Raw genomic sequence first — 14,815 nt, 5'->3', positions numbered from 1 at the left:
GCGCAGAAGTACAGCTTGGCCTCGTCCTTGAGTGGCCTGCGCTGCTTCAGGCTCCGCCCACTGGCCAAGAGTCTGGCGCACTAGCTCGACTGCCCAGGCACTTTCCGGTTCCTCAACATTCCGCCGTCTGCTGGCCTCTTCCTTCCACTGATCTAAGCCCAGGTCTACAGTGTTCCCAGAGGATGCACTAGCTTTTGCAATGTCTCACTAATATCCTGCTTGCCTCCGCCTTCACCCTCCCGCAACAGTGCGAAGCCCGGAACATAAACGATATCGGCCCCAAAATAGTTTTCCGACGCGCTTCACCTGGTTTTCCCGTTGCAGAATCTCTTGTGCGCATGCGCACGTGAGGACTTTCATTAACCCTACTGCGCGTGCGTCGGGTCAAACCGGAAGTATCTGGCTCTTCTAGCAACATGTAGCTCTTGCCATTTGGGCAGTGGCCTGACATTTGTTTAGGCCTCTTGGAGCTGCGGATATAAGGCTTCTTTGGTCCTAGAACAGGGTACCAAAGCATAAACTTTTGCCTGGCACATCCTCTTCCCCAACAGATACAACAGAGTGTCTCCTGACCACCCAAGAGATGAAGTCCAAACTGTGGTCACCTGTGGCTGATCTTCTAAAGCCTGGTCCCAGGGAATCTTCCCAACTTCTCTTATCCCACTCACCTAGGAACGCTGGCTAGCCCCTCTGTGAGACCCATGACCCTCTATTGAACTAAGACCTAAAACTCATGTGGCCTCTGTGAAGTCCTTCTTGAAAACAGCCAATGGGCCTTAATGGGCTCTCACTAAACTGAACACCCACCCACAGCTGCCTGCTTCCATCCACAGGTAGTACCTAGAGGTTTCCAAGGGCATCCTCAGACTGTAAGCTTCATACAGATTACGGTGTAAGTATTCAACCAACTCTGGTCATCAACGTCCCATGTGACATGACCGGTAAAGAGTGTGCCAAGCATTTGCTGAAAGAAGGCAAATCTCTGGCCAGCTTGGCAATGAATTTATTAGTTCAGAGTAAAAAGAGCAAAAGTCCAACTGCTTTGATTCTTCAGTAAAAACTGAGCCTCTTGATTGGAGAGCTGCCTCTCTGTACTCCCCACCCACTCGCCAATCAACCTGCTCTACTATTATGGCACTTGAAAAAAGGGAGAACAGGGAAGTCTCAGACTGAACCTCCCTTGATCCTGGAGAGGGCCAGCACCGCCCCACTAGTTCCCTTCAGCCACAGCTGAGAAAGGAAACAGCAGAGACCTCTGCAGGGCAGGAAGGCCAGTCAGCCCCTCAAATGCTGGTATTAGGCACAAGGACATTGTCAGCACCACAGAGGGGCTGGTAACAGGCATTATTTTGGCTCAAGGTGTGAATGAATCCATGATTTGAGGAAGACACTTGGTAATAAGGCTCTGCGGCTTCAAAGGCCATAGCTCCAGCCTGTCCCTCTCTAGGAGTACTAGAAGCTGGAGAGGGGGAATGAGGCCCCCCAGAATTCCCTATAGGGAGAAGGGACCTGACACCAGGATAAAGGAAGAAAGAGTTTGAGTTCTCTCGGCTCCCCCACTTTTCAGAGAAGTTAATGCTTCTGCTTAAGCACCTCCAAAAAGAGAGAGATACTGCCAATAAAATACAATGCATCCTCCCCTTCCTAGGAAGACATCACCTAAAGTTGGGGGCAGATGGAGCACACACCCCAGAATCCATATGTGCTTGCTTTGGGAAGGCTTCAATGCCCTGCAACCCAGTGCTCTGGGCAGAGCAGGTATCACCCCCTTAGGAGCTGATCTGATTCAGAAGGGCGGAGAAGTCCATGTCCACGATGGAGGAGAAATCTTCATCCCCAGAGATGAGGCCGTTGGTGAGCCCGGAGGCTCCCAGGGGAGTGGGAGCTGGGTCAGGGGGCCTCTGGGACCCTGTCACCAGGCGAGTTATAGCCTCGGGGTACTCCATCAGCATGGGCTCAGCTGTGTGTGGGGCCACAGAACTCTGGTTCAGCAGCTGCTGAAACTCAGAGTTGTCGACGGATGCCAGGTCCGTGAACACGGTTGGGTCCGTGCTGTTGCCAAGCAGGGCCCCCAGGTCTTCATCATCAAACTGCAGCTGTAGCAGGGCCTCTGTCAGTGTCCCTTCCCCAGCCTGGGTGGTCTTGGGGGCAGGCGGGGCCACAGCCTGAGTGAGGCCTGGGGCTAGTACTGGGCCAGGGGCTGGGGCCTGGGCCAGAGCCGATACCATGGCTGGGGCAGGGGCTGGGGCCTGGGCCAAGACTGGGGCAGGGGCTGGTGCCAAGGCCGAGGTCTGGCTTGGGATCTGCCCTGAAGGGAAGACCATGGGGGAAAACTCCTCAAAGTTGATGGTGCTGAGGGATGGCGTGAAAGGATAGGGCTGGGTTGCTGGAGGAGAGAGATGGAGAGGCAGGGGTCAGAGGAAGCCTTGGAGACCACCTCCCACATCCTCTTTCCCCAGCTGGTTAGTAGTGCTAAGGTTCAATCCCTCCCTACGGATTACTGCCAGCTCCCTGGCACCCTCTGCTTACCCAGTCTAACCTTGCCTGTAGGGTTCAGTTCTAGCGTCACCTCCTCCTTGGAGCCCTCCCTGATTACTCCAGCCCACGAATCTCCCCCAGCCTTTAAAGAAAGGGATGTTTTCAGAGATCAGTTGGTAAAAAACCTCATTTTGTAACTGAAAAGCCAAGCCCCAAGAGGGCACTGGCCCAAGGAGCCCCCAGGGAGCAGAGGCCTGAAGCAATGCATTTTGTCACTCTTTTTTGAGCCACACACCAGCACATACAGTTTGCTACCTGAGGTGATTTATTTGTTTCCCTAATTCAACTAAAGCTGAGGACAGACTGTACATTTTTAAACTTCTATATCCAGTATGGAGCTTAAAAGGCACAGCAGTTCTCAGACTTGTGTGTGCATTAGTGTCCCTTGCAAATTGCTGGTTCATGGGCAGCACTTTCAAAGCCTCTGATTCTGCAGGTCTGCAACAGGGCCCTGGAATCTGCATCTTCACTGCTCCCTAGATAGCTCTGACTTAGGTAACTAGGCCTTACTCGAAACAAACCCAACAGAAAGTAGGCTTCAGACACCTGCTGGCGAGGCTGACTGCTTGTCCCCCCTCGGCCCCCAGGTGTATAAACCACAGGCTGAACAGACTTGAGCCTATAGTTCTGGTGGGAACAGGAAATCCTTACCTGGCTTGGGGACGGAAGTTGAGCTGCGGGAAGGCACAGCAATGCGCCGGGGTGGAGGCCGGGGGTCGGTGGGTCCTACAGGGTAAAGCTGGGTGAGATCTCAGCCCCCAGGGTCTCCCCTTCCCAGCCCATGCTTTCTAGTTCTCCTTGCTGCCCTCTCACCATTGAAAGGACTCTTTTTCATGATGCTCTTGAAGGTCTCATATGTCCTTTTGCGTTTCTCCTCAATCCGGTGACGATCATCTGGAAAAGTAATGGGGAGAAGTGGGTCTTGCTCTTCTCCGCCAGATCCCTAAAGCTTTCAAATGACCTTCAGTAGGAAGGTGAACCAAGCTTTCCTAAAACTCTTTTTCCAAACCTTCCCAGCCAGTAAGAGCTACATGACACTGTGACACCCAACAATCCTGAGAATCCCATGGCTTTCTGAGAAGGCCTCTCTTGGCTGAATATGCCCCTCTGAAGGCTACAAGGGTGCCTGCAGGCAGCTACGCTCTTGGGGGACAGGAGCTCTCACGGAGCCTGTGTCTCCAGCTTATTCTGTTAACCTGCATCGCTCATGTCCTAACTAACCTCAGGCCTTGACCCAGGCCTAGCAATAATCTCTTTGCTCTCTGGAGCAGTTGAAGCATGACAGGTTTGTTTCAGACTTCAACAGAGACTCTTATCCTTGTCTCTGAGGGTTTCAGTTCAGTCTGGAGATTCCAGAACGGTCTTTCTAACTTATGCAGTGTGAGACTAACTCCGAAGCACTCAATGCTATCAGTCTAAAGCCAACCTCACCATCCCGCCTCAAACACCTTGTTCTCTCCTCTGCTGTTCCCTCACCTGCCCTGGATTAATGCCTTGAGCTAAGCATTCAGGGCGCTCCTGCCTGGGCCTGCTCACTGCCCTACATGAGCTCCCACCACGATGCTGCCCCCAAATGTGCCATGCATTCTTCCACAACCCTCTCCTCTAGGCCGCATCTCCAGCTCTTTGCACACAACTCCCCTCCATTTCACATGTCATTCTGTGACTTAAGGATCCGTTTTCAATGTTCGTTTCCCCTCATGTGCCTGAGCTTCCAAAGGGCAGGAAACACATCTTATTCATTTTGTATTCACAATACCTGGCACAGGCCCTGGTACCAAGTGGGCATTCAGGGTTTCTAATTGGGGAATTAACTGATGGCTGCTTTGGGGGTTGTCTTCCAAACTCTTAACAGACTGCTTCTAGGGTAGAAAATATTCTCAGGCTAGATGATGGGCTTTGGACAGAGAATCATTCTGGCCTACTGTAGTCAGATCCCCAAAAGCCTTCACCAAATCATGGCTATGCGGGAGGGACAAGAGACACAGCAGAGCAACACGACCCTGGAGCCGGATGGCATGGGTTCAAGTGCTGGCTCTGTGACTTACCAGCTATGTGACCTCAGGCAAGTTAGATGCTATCTCCTACCTCAAAAGGGTCATGAGAGAATAAAATCAGATAATTCACTGATATGCTTGGAATAGGGCCATGTGTATACTAAGAGCTCAATAAGTCTTTGGTATTGTTATTAAATGAGACAAGAAAGGGAGTATGATTGCTCAGTGTATAAGTCTCTGCACCAACTTGTTTTTGACCCTCAACTACAACCTCAGACATCCAACCCTGGCTTCACTTTCGTTGACTGGAGCCAAACAGTCCCGTTGCTACCCTCCCAGCTGTGTACCTGTGTCTGGCAAGTATTGGAATTCCATGGGCTCGCTAAGCTCCCGATCTGAAGGCCGCCGCAGCTGCATGGAGACACGCACGGGGGCCTGCAGGCCAGGGTCTGCATAGGGAGGTGTCCGGAACACAATGGCCACTTGTCGGTGAACATCAGCTTGTGAAAAGGAACCTCGGGCCTCCCAGCCTGGTCCCGTGAAATACACCTCAATGTCCTCTGCAGGAGATGGGCAGCAGGGTGGGTCAGTGTGCTCAGCTCACCCACAGCCTGCTGCCCCCAAGTGCTGACACGTATCACCTGACATACATCGTACTGCTGGCCCTGAGGTGTTGGGGGTAGCATTTAATGCCAGCTCCCTGAACTCATCATCCTCTGCTCAGCCTTGGCCCTCACCTCCTGCCCCAGTGTCCAGCCCTGCTTCTTGGTGTATACCTTTCTGCACCTTGTCACACAGCAGGAAGATTTCATCTCCGCCAAGGCAGCTCCCAGAGTTTCGGTTCACTCGGCAGATCTTGAGCTCAGCAGTGTTGGGAGCGCCTGAGGTGTGGGAATAAGGAAGGAAGCCCTGAGCCACCGGAGGTCTCGGGGCTGGCCTAAAGGAGATGCAACATCCCTGCCCATCCCAGAGTCAGGCTATCCAGAGCTTGCTGACTCACACTCGTGCATTCCCACTGGCCCCTCACCACAACCAATTCAGCAAGTACTCATCTACTAGCACCTGCGAATGCCCAGCACTGTCCAATGTGTGGAGAATATGACAATGCAGAAAACCTAAAAACTCTCTGCCCTCATGGAGCTGCCAGCCCAGTGGGGGCCAACCTGATGTCACCATCTCTTTCTCCACCTGCCCTAAGCAGTCTTCAAGGATCAGTTCATACCCAGCCAAACAAGGAAGCCTTCCCCCTGACCCCTGGTTCCTCCTGGTTCCCGTCTTTGGGGCTCCAAAGCCCTTTTATTTTCATTCATCTTACTTAATGCGAGAGTGATCATTGTTGGCCCAGTCCATCTGTGAACCTCCTGTGAGCTTTCATCATTGAATTATTACTCTCTAATATTATCTTGTTCCTGGGAGTTCATTTCCTGGAGTTGTTAGTACAGTTCTGGACATATTCTGGAAATGGCTGTCTCCCCGCCTCTGACTCCCGTCACCCTGCAGTCAGGCTGCTTCGAGGTCATCTTTGCCAAGTCTCCCCAGCCAGCACAGAGCTGGGCACGGAAGGGATAACAAGTACGCCAGGCGACTGAATGCACCCAGGTCTCTCACAGGCCGTACCGGGCAAACCCCTTTCCCCTCAAGGTGCTTCCCTCTCCCCTTCCCATGGCTCCCAACCACTCACGGTTGTCAAAGATGGGATGAGAAAGGACAGGTGACAGGCGGAGGGGCCTCCCTGCCGGGTCCCGCACTGTCACCTGGAAGCAGAGCCGCACCGCATTTAGGTCATAGTCTCCACGCTGCTCTTCTATGGGAACTGCCAGAAAAACAGATGGTCAGGAGGTCGGGGGTGGGGCGGGGGGAGCAGGACAAGGAATGAAGTGGGGGCAGGGAGCTCTGGGCTGGGAGGATTGTTTGAGGGTGCATGAAACAATTGTTGTTTGTCAAACAGTGGGAGTCCCTACAGGAGGAGAAAGAGAAGGTTCTTGACCCGTCACTGACCTGTGTGACCCACCTGTGACCCTGGATGTCATGTCCCTCTCTGGGTCTGTTTCCCCAGTGGTAAAATGGGAGTGTGTACTGAATGGGCAGCAAGATTCCATCTGTACTGTGAGTCTTGGCCAATGCGGGAGAGATGCAGGGAAGGTGGCCTCGGGAGGGTGACAGAGGCTGGGGGTGCTCCAGGCAGGCCCAGGGCTTTATCCCATCACCCCTTACCTTGGAAGGGGTTGTTGTTGGTCTGGATGCGCTGACTGATGGCTTGCTCCAGGTCCCGCTTCTTCACACACTGGATCCCCAGGTTCTGGAAGCTGAGTGCCCCAGGCATCAGTCCCAGCATCACCAGCAGAGCCTGGGCTCCCCTGCCTTGCCCAGTGGGCTGCCTCCTCCCTGCCCCACCACTCACCAGATCATTACTCTGTGCTTAACTGCTTCAAAAGGCTTCCCCCTGTGCTGCAACGAAGCCCACTCCACCGTGGCTCACAAGCCCCGTGCCCCATGACCTGGCCCTAGCCAAAATTCCCCGCTGACTCCCTACCTCCAGCCACGGGGCTTTGTTTCCACTCTCCAAACATGCTAAACCCATCCCCACCTCCAAGCTTTTGTACTTGTTAATTCTGCTTGGGACGTTCTTTCTGTGCTTCTGTGCTCTTGCTCGCCACTCAAGTCTTACCTGAGAGAGGCCTTCCCTGACCTCTCAGTCCAAAGCCACGAGACCAGCTCCCCCCATCTCCCCTCTCCTGGCTAATTCTTCCAACCTACCACAGTTTTATTTTCGGTTAAGTTAGTGCTCTTAAGAAACATCTTGTTTATTTATTTGTATATTTATTTAAAGCCTGTCTCTGTTAAGGGTTCTAAGCTCCAAGGGAAACTGTTGGTTCTGTGGTTTCCTTCTCACCTCAAGAGATGTGGCACCGAGGGATTCTCCCTTCCAGCCACAGGGGTTAGGGGTTTGGAGGTGATTAGGGACCCACGTCTAGCCCATGGAGCCCACATCTGTGTGATAGAGTAGGCACACAGATAACTTCGAGACAAAAGAAACCTTGCAAAGCTAGGGACAGAGCAAAAAGTGGGGAACTCTGCCCTATGTCCAGAGGGGAAAAGCAATGGCCGCACCTCCTGTCCTCCCACCTCTGTCCCATGCCCAGCCTGCCCCTGGGGAGCTCACCTGTGGATGCAGCGGTCTGGGCAGAGTTCAGCCTCGTAGAAGCCATCCCGGCAGTCTTTCCCCACAAGTTCATGGGGGTGAGGCCGGTGAGGGGGGTCCTTGGTGACCAGGGAGATGCGAACTGTCCCTGGCCCTGTGTAGCCATTGATCTGTCCAAAGTACAGAGAGCACCCTAGAGGCTCCGGAATTCCAGACCCAACTCCCAGACACAGGTTGCACATGGGCCTGGAGACTGGGGTGTAACTCTGAGCTCCCCACCCGACCCCAGGCAGCCCCAGCTGACCTTGATGGTGGGGTGGGTCTTGGTGGTATCCGTGCTCCTCTCGCCTGGGATACTGCCTGCCGAGCGGCCCTCACACTTGTAGCGAAAGCGCATGCCCCGCTGCTTGGGCTGCTCGATGATCTCCACGTAGGGGCCAGAGGCCTGGGCTGGCTCTGCCAGGGAGACCCAGGCCAGGCCCCGTCAGGCGGCCGCCGACACCGCCCCTCACCCGGGGAGCCCCTCCACAGCCAAAGGGGAAAGGATGGGCCACTTACCGGTGGGGAAGATGAGGGGGAACAGGTCTGAAAGAGGAGGGAGACAGGAGTCAGCACGACCCGCCTCCCGCCTCACCAGGGAGGGCCTGCTTCCCCACGGACAGAGGGAGTCAGGCTCCCTCCGAGGGAAACTGAGTCAGGGCCTGTTGGCTGGAATCTACCGTGAAACCAGGGGTCGGGTAAAGGAGCCAGAAACCCCTGTTTTCTGAGGGAAAACTGGGTAAGGAGTTCTCCCTTTACTGGGGGAAACTGAGTCAGGGCCTTTTCTACATTCATAAGGAAAACTAAGGGAGGGCACTCCCCGCTCCCCATCCTGAGGGACAACCGGGTCGGACACATTCTCCCCAATGAGGAAACTAGGTGGGAACTGCCCCCACGGCCCCCGGGGGGAAACCGAGTCACGGCTCACCCACACCCCCCAAGGACACTGGGTCAAGGCCTCCTCCACCCAGAGGGGAAACCGAGTCAGACCCCCGACGCCTGCCCCGCCCCGCCCCACCATCTGGCTGGCCGCTCCCTGCGCAGCGCCCATCGGCGCCGGAAGGGGCGGAAGGCGGCGCGGGGGCTCCCGCCGCAGTCGCTGCGGCCCCTGCGCGGCCACCCCGCGGGGTCAGAGGGCGTCCTCACCGTCCATGGCCGGGGTCCCGGGGGCGGGGCCGGGGTCGCAGCTGGGCCCGCGGCGCGCGCTACAGCCGAGCCATTCGCCAGAGGCGGAAATGCGCCGCGCGCGCCCGCCGTCGCGTCACTGCCGGGAATCCAGGCGCGCCTGCGCGCTGCGCCGCTGCTGCCACCGCCCCGCGAGGGGGCCGGGAACAAGCGCGCGCCGCGTGGAGGACGAAGAGGCCGCGCGCGCCGCTGCCGCCGCCGCCGCCGCCTCCGGGGGCCGGGGTCTAGAGCGCGCACAGCGGCGGCCGAAGAGCTGCTCGCCCGGAGGCCGCTCCCGGGGCTGGCGGAGCGGCTCGACTACCTCCCGGGGCTGGGCTCCGCCTGGAAGGCGGGCCCGGCGATTACTCACAATGTTTTTAGGGGATTTCGGGGGCCCTCTCTCGCTGATCGGAGGAGTTAGGTGATGTCATCCCGGGCCGGGTCTGGAGCAAAGCCAGGGCTGCTGGGCTGCGGCCGCCCGCCCTGCGCAGGGAAAGGCCGGGCAGCTGAACTCCGTACGGTTGTCTAATCATAAAGGTACCCGTTGGTGGCTGTCGCCACAGAAGCACTTTAAAATTGCCCGTGCATCCTATGAAGATGCAGTGCAGTGAAGGCGAGCGCCTGGACTTCTGCACCTGGCAGGGCACGGACAGTGGGCTTCGCGGAGCCTGCTGCACTCATGGGGCGACCGAGGCCCCGTGCTGCGTCCGCTCCCGCCCGCGGCGGGGCCGAGGGCTCGAGGGTTTAATCTGCATCCCGGCTTACGATGCAGTGTGACACCTGTGTCCTAGAACCGGGCCCTGGGCCCCTCCTTCCCGACCCAAGTAGCTTGAACGCACGGGGTCACGCCGCCCGCCGGCACCCTCATCTCAAGGGCCTCCTGCTAGGGTTCAGCGCCACGCCGAAGTATTACTGCTAATTAACCGCCTAGTGACCTCTCGGTGGGGTTACCGTCTCCAAGGCCAAGCTCTAGGCGCGTTCGTGCGCGGGGAAGGGCGGGGTCTGGAGCACCCCCCCACACTCGCCCCAGGCGATTTCCTCATCCCAGAAGGAGGATGCTCCGCGGTGCTGTCTTCCCCAGATAAAGGGTTTAAAATTTTTTTTTTAGAATTCGTTCTGAACTAGGGAATCATGTGGGAATTGGAAAAGATTGGAAATTCTGACTTGCTTTCCCAGGCTCTGAGAAAACAGGAAGAGAAAAGTGAAAACAGTTACCACCCCTCCCACTCATTTCAGTTTCTCAAGTGGCTGGCCCAGATTAGAAAAACCAGGTTACTTTTTTGAGAAGGCTGATTTAAGGTCGACAGAATTGATTATCATCTTTGGTTAATGACACCCAACACCCAATCTTGTTGATCCTTGTATGATTCTCTTTAAAATTCACATAACTTTTAAATTGATACATTGAATTCCAGAGCACCCACCGCAAAACTCAGAGGCAGATTGACCACCACCAGGATTTATATTTGCCCACCTACTCACATGTTCATCCCCAGATTATCTCCGTGTCCAGGCCACTTTCATCCAGAATTTTATTTGTCTCTGGACTTTTTTTAAGGAAAAGACATTTACTAACATATACATGCCTACACAGTAGGTTGTTTGGTTTTGCTTAGTTCTGAACGTCTACTTAGTACGACCTTTACTTTTTTTCACTCTGTATAACTAAGATTCATCCGTTTCACAGTTCACTTTTTATGCTGTATACTATTCTGTTGAGTAAATATACCGCAGTGTGTTTATTTATTCATCCTGAGGATGGCCATTTGGGATTCCAGTGTTTTTCTATTATAAACAGAGTTGTTAATGTTCCTGTGAATGTCTCCTGTTTTATGTGTATCGAGGTGTTTTCTTGGGTATGTGCCTAAAAGTGATTAGGGGACAGAATTTATCAGTTTTCAAAATAATGCCTTGCTTCTCTCACATCTTCCAAAATTGATTAGTAGGCATTTAAAAAATACTTTAATCCATGCATGGATTTAAACATATTTGATGTGCCTTAATCTGTTGCCATTATTATTCTTACTGAAGTTCAAATTGCTCCATGTTTGGCCAGTGGGAACATTTTCGAGTTGTTTCTTCAGTCCTTTTAATGCAATTCCAGTAGTGTCCAAGATCAGGGATTGAACGGCTTTCAATGGACCCCTGGTTCCTCTCAGTGGGAAATAGTACTTAGAGACCACAGTCTGAGTGCCAGGGATACATACTGCAATTTGGTCAGTCATTACCTTTTTAGTAAGAAGGACGCACACATATACACACGCCTGAAATGCACCAGGAGTTCATACTGATACCTCTTTTAAAATTTAGCACTACAGGGTTTTAGCCTAACATCAGTCATCTTATATATTTCTCCCATGTCCAAAAAATCTTGATTCTCTTCTTACAGAAATAGGAAAATACATCCTTAAGTTCATATGGAATCTCAAAAGGACTTCATATAGCCAAAACCATCTTCAAAAAGGAGAACAAAGTTGGAATAACACTTTCTGATTTCAAATCTTACTGCAAAGCTACAGTAATCAAAACCATGTGGTACTGGCATAAAGACTTATAGATGAATAGAAAAGAACAATAGGAGAGCCCAGAAAAATAAGCTCTCATAAATATGGTGTAATGATTTTCAATAAGAGCACCAAGACCATCCAGTGAGGAAAGGACAGTCTTCAACAAATGGTGCCGGGAAAACTGTATATATTCAAATGCAAAAGAAATGAAGTTGGACCCTTACCCTTCACCATATAAAAAAATAATTCAAAATGGATTGACTACCTAAATTAAAAAGTTAAACTATAAAACTCGTAGAAGAAAACAGCAAAAGCTTTGTGACATTGGATTTGGTAATGATTTCTTGGCTATGATACAAAAGAACAGGGAACAAAAGAAAAATAGATTGGACTTCATCAAAATTGAAAACTTTGCAAGTTTTCAAATCTTTCAACTTTAAGTTGAAGATAGTTCTTTTATCTTTTTAATATGTGCTATAACTTTAGTAATTTTTCCCTCTTAATTATGTTGCTTATTTATACTTTATATTTTTCCGTATAAGTCTTGCAAGAGGTTTTCTGAGAATCTTTTCATATGCTTATTAGTTATCCATATATTTCTTTAGTGAACTCTCCAATCAAGCATTTGCCTTCTAAGAAAATGCTGGATGGACATTTTAAAATTATAAGCGATTTTATGTATTTTAAAAACAAGTATTTTGTTGAATGTACGTTTTCCAAATATTTTCTTTGTGTCTGTCTTGCTTTTTATTTTGAAACAGTATCATTTGCCGAGTAAAAAATATTTAACTTTCCTGAAGTCCAATCTGATTGTTTAACTTTGTATTTCATGCTTTTTGTGTCATATTTAAGAAATCTTTGTCAAAACCAAGGTCACTATGATTTCCTCCAAATTTTTTTTCTAGAAGTCTTACAGTTTTAGTTCTTACATTTAGGTCTATGATCCATTTTGAGTTAACTTTTGTACGTGGTGTGAGGTAAGGGCACACTTTATTTTTCTTTTTCCCATACAGCTATCCAATGATTTCAGCACCATTTGCTGAAAAAACTATCCTTTCTCTGTTGAATCCTTGGGCACCTTAATTGAAAACCAATTGGCCACATGTGTGTGGGTGCCCTTTTGGACACTATTCTGTTGCATTGATCTGTATGTTTATCTCTAGGCCAATACCACAGTCTTGATATCACAGCAGCATTACGGTATACCTGGAAATCAGGTCGTGTCAGCCCACCAACTTTCCTCCTCTTTTTCTTTTCAATTCTTTCCATTTCCTTATAAATGTTAGAACCAACTTGTTAATTTCTACAAAACGACACTGAATCTATATATCAATTTAGGGAGCACTAACATCTTAATATCAAGTCTTTCAGCCCATGATCATGGGATATATCTGCACTTATTTAGGTTTTCTTTCATTTCTTTATGTGATGTTTTATAGTTTTCAGTGTACAGGTTTTACACATTTTTTGTCAAATTTCCCTCTAAGTATTTAATATTGTGTGGTATTTTAGTGGCTTTTAAAATTTTAATTTCTGATTGTTTGTGGCCAATATATAGGTATATAATTTAAAGTATCACATGCTGCAACTTTGCTAAACTAACATTTTAGTTCTTGCATTTGTGTGTGTGTGTGTGTGTGTGCGTGTGTGTAAATTCCTTAGGATTTTCTACGTACATGATCATGTTGTCTGCAAATAAAGACAGCTTTGCTTTTTCCTTTCTGATCTGGATGCCTTTTAATTTCTTCCCTCCCTCCTCTCTTTTTCAATTCTATTACCCTGACTAGAACGTCCAGTACAAGCTGAATAAATGTGGTGACACTGGACAGCCTTGTCTTTTTCCAGATCTTTGGAGGAAAGGATTCGCTTTCATTTTTTTTTGAGAATCTTTTTTTTTTAATTTTTTTATTTTGGTATCATTAATCTACAATTACAGAAAGAACATTATGTTTACTAGGTTTCTCCCTTCACCAAGTCCCCCCCACAAACCCCATTACAGTCACTGTCCATCAGCTTAGTAAGATGCTGTAAAATCACTACTTGTCTTCTCTGTGTTGCGCAGCCCTCCCCTTGCCCCCGCAACACTATACATGCTAATCGTAATGCCCCCTTTCTTTTTTTCCCACCCTTATCCCTCCCTTCCCACCTGTCCTCCCCAGTCCCTTTCCCTTTGATAACCATTAGTCCATTCTTGGGTTCTGTGCTTCTGCTGCTGTTTTGTTCCTTCAGTTTTCTTTTGTTCTTATACTCCACAAATGAATGAAATCACTTGGTACTTGTCTTTCTCCGTCTGGCTTATTTCACTGGATTCTCTTTCATTTTTAAGTAAGGTGTTTGCTGCAGAGTTTTTATAGATACTCTTAATCAGGTTAAGGAAATTCCTTTCTATTCCTACTTTGCTGAGACCCTTTACTGTGATTGTTGTATTTTGTTAAATACTTTTGCTACATCTATTAAGATTATCATATATACTTATATATATTATTAACATATATACTTTAAGTCTTAATGTAAAACAATATCTTAACTACCTCACTCACTTCCCTACAATAAAAAGACCTTAAAAATCTTTTTGGTTTTTATCATACCCATCATGATCTATATAGAATTGTAGCTGTGTATCTTTTTCACTTTTTGTTTAAATTACATAATTTAGATACTTTCATTATTGCTTTAAACCAGCTGTATTTATTTTGACTTAACATGTTTGCCACTTTCTTAGCCCACCATTCTTTCTGACAACTGGAAGTGCTGGAGTCTCAGGGAGTTTGTTCTTGTCCCACCACAACAAAGAACTGAAGGCCAGAGACACAGTAGTGCAGCAGAATGAACGTTCTATTTGAGTACCCTCTAACGGAGGAAAGGGCTACAGCCAAGGTAGATAAAGGCAGGTTTACTTGAATAACGCAGAGGGGAAGGAAAAGCAGACGGAGGAAAGGGAGGTGCACTGAATTGCTGCTCGGCATAGGGGATGATCCCTTGCCAACTCCTAAAGCCAGTGTCACCTGGTGTCCAGTGTCCACTTGAATCTGCATGATGGGAACTAAATCCCTAAAACCCCAGGATTTGGGGGAGCTGCAGAGCACTGGATGGAGTGACATTATGTTCTGAGAACTTCCTAAAGGCAAAGGAAAGAGATTTTCAGGCAGGCTGCTAAGGAGTATGATCATAGAGCTGCAGTTCTGTCCAGGTCACCCAGGCGATGGGAACTTGCAAGCCCAAATCAGAGCTCTCAGCAGCCCCTCCCTACTTGTCTGGAGTAGGACAGAGAGAGTGACACACTCAAAGAAGGTGGGTGTGGGCAACCCCAGAGGGGAGGCGCACACAAAAGCAGGGATTCTGTCTTTTAAGGAGTTTCAAGGATGGGATCAAGGCAAAGGGTCAGGGGGCCTAGCCTTGTCAGGAGGTCTCATGATGTCTGTCTCTGG

At 50.0% G+C, this 14,815-nt stretch overlaps 1 protein-coding gene across 3 annotated transcripts; it reads right to left on the bottom strand.

Annotated features, from left to right (window-relative positions):
* Positions 1-986: 986 nt before the first annotated feature.
* On the bottom strand, positions 987-9,002 carry RELA (RELA proto-oncogene, NF-kB subunit). 3 transcript variants are annotated; one of them, XM_036995849.2, is made up of 11 exons: positions 8,863-9,002; positions 8,236-8,262; positions 7,982-8,133; positions 7,699-7,847; positions 6,750-6,841; positions 6,217-6,348; positions 5,312-5,416; positions 4,883-5,095; positions 3,352-3,432; positions 3,190-3,264; positions 987-2,386 (listed from the first exon to the last, which is right to left on the bottom strand). In XM_036995849.2, the coding sequence occupies exons 1-11, from the start codon at positions 8,867-8,869 to the stop codon at positions 1,770-1,772; spliced, it is 1,650 nt and encodes a 549-aa protein (XP_036851744.2). In that variant the 5' UTR covers positions 8,870-9,002; the 3' UTR covers positions 987-1,769. The 3 variants fall into 3 exon arrangements, with proteins under 3 accessions (XP_036851744.2, XP_073073633.1, XP_036851746.2); XM_073217532.1 differs by lacking the exon at positions 8,863-9,002 and adding an exon at positions 8,735-8,827; XM_036995851.2 differs by lacking the exon at positions 4,883-5,095.
* Between the last annotated feature and the right edge of the window lie 5,813 nt (positions 9,003-14,815).

Source organism: Manis javanica, chromosome 11 (genome assembly GCF_040802235.1).
Source record: "Manis javanica isolate MJ-LG chromosome 11, MJ_LKY, whole genome shotgun sequence".
In the NCBI taxonomy this organism is placed as follows: Eukaryota; Metazoa; Chordata; class Mammalia; order Pholidota; family Manidae; genus Manis; species Manis javanica.
The sequence above is the reverse complement of the archived record's forward strand: the minus strand, read 5'-3'. Positions and strand labels throughout refer to the sequence as shown.

Bases quoted from the DNA above. Each gene is read 5' to 3' on its own strand.
- RELA (XM_036995849.2), bottom strand. The intron at 8,134-8,235 runs GTAAGTGGCCCA...TCTCCCTGGCAG, and splicing joins CCCCCTCATCTTCCCCACCG to AGCCAGCCCAGGCCTCTGGC. The intron at 5,417-6,216 runs GTGAGTGGTTGG...CCCACACCTCAG, and splicing joins TCATCCCATCTTTGACAACC to GCGCTCCCAACACTGCTGAG.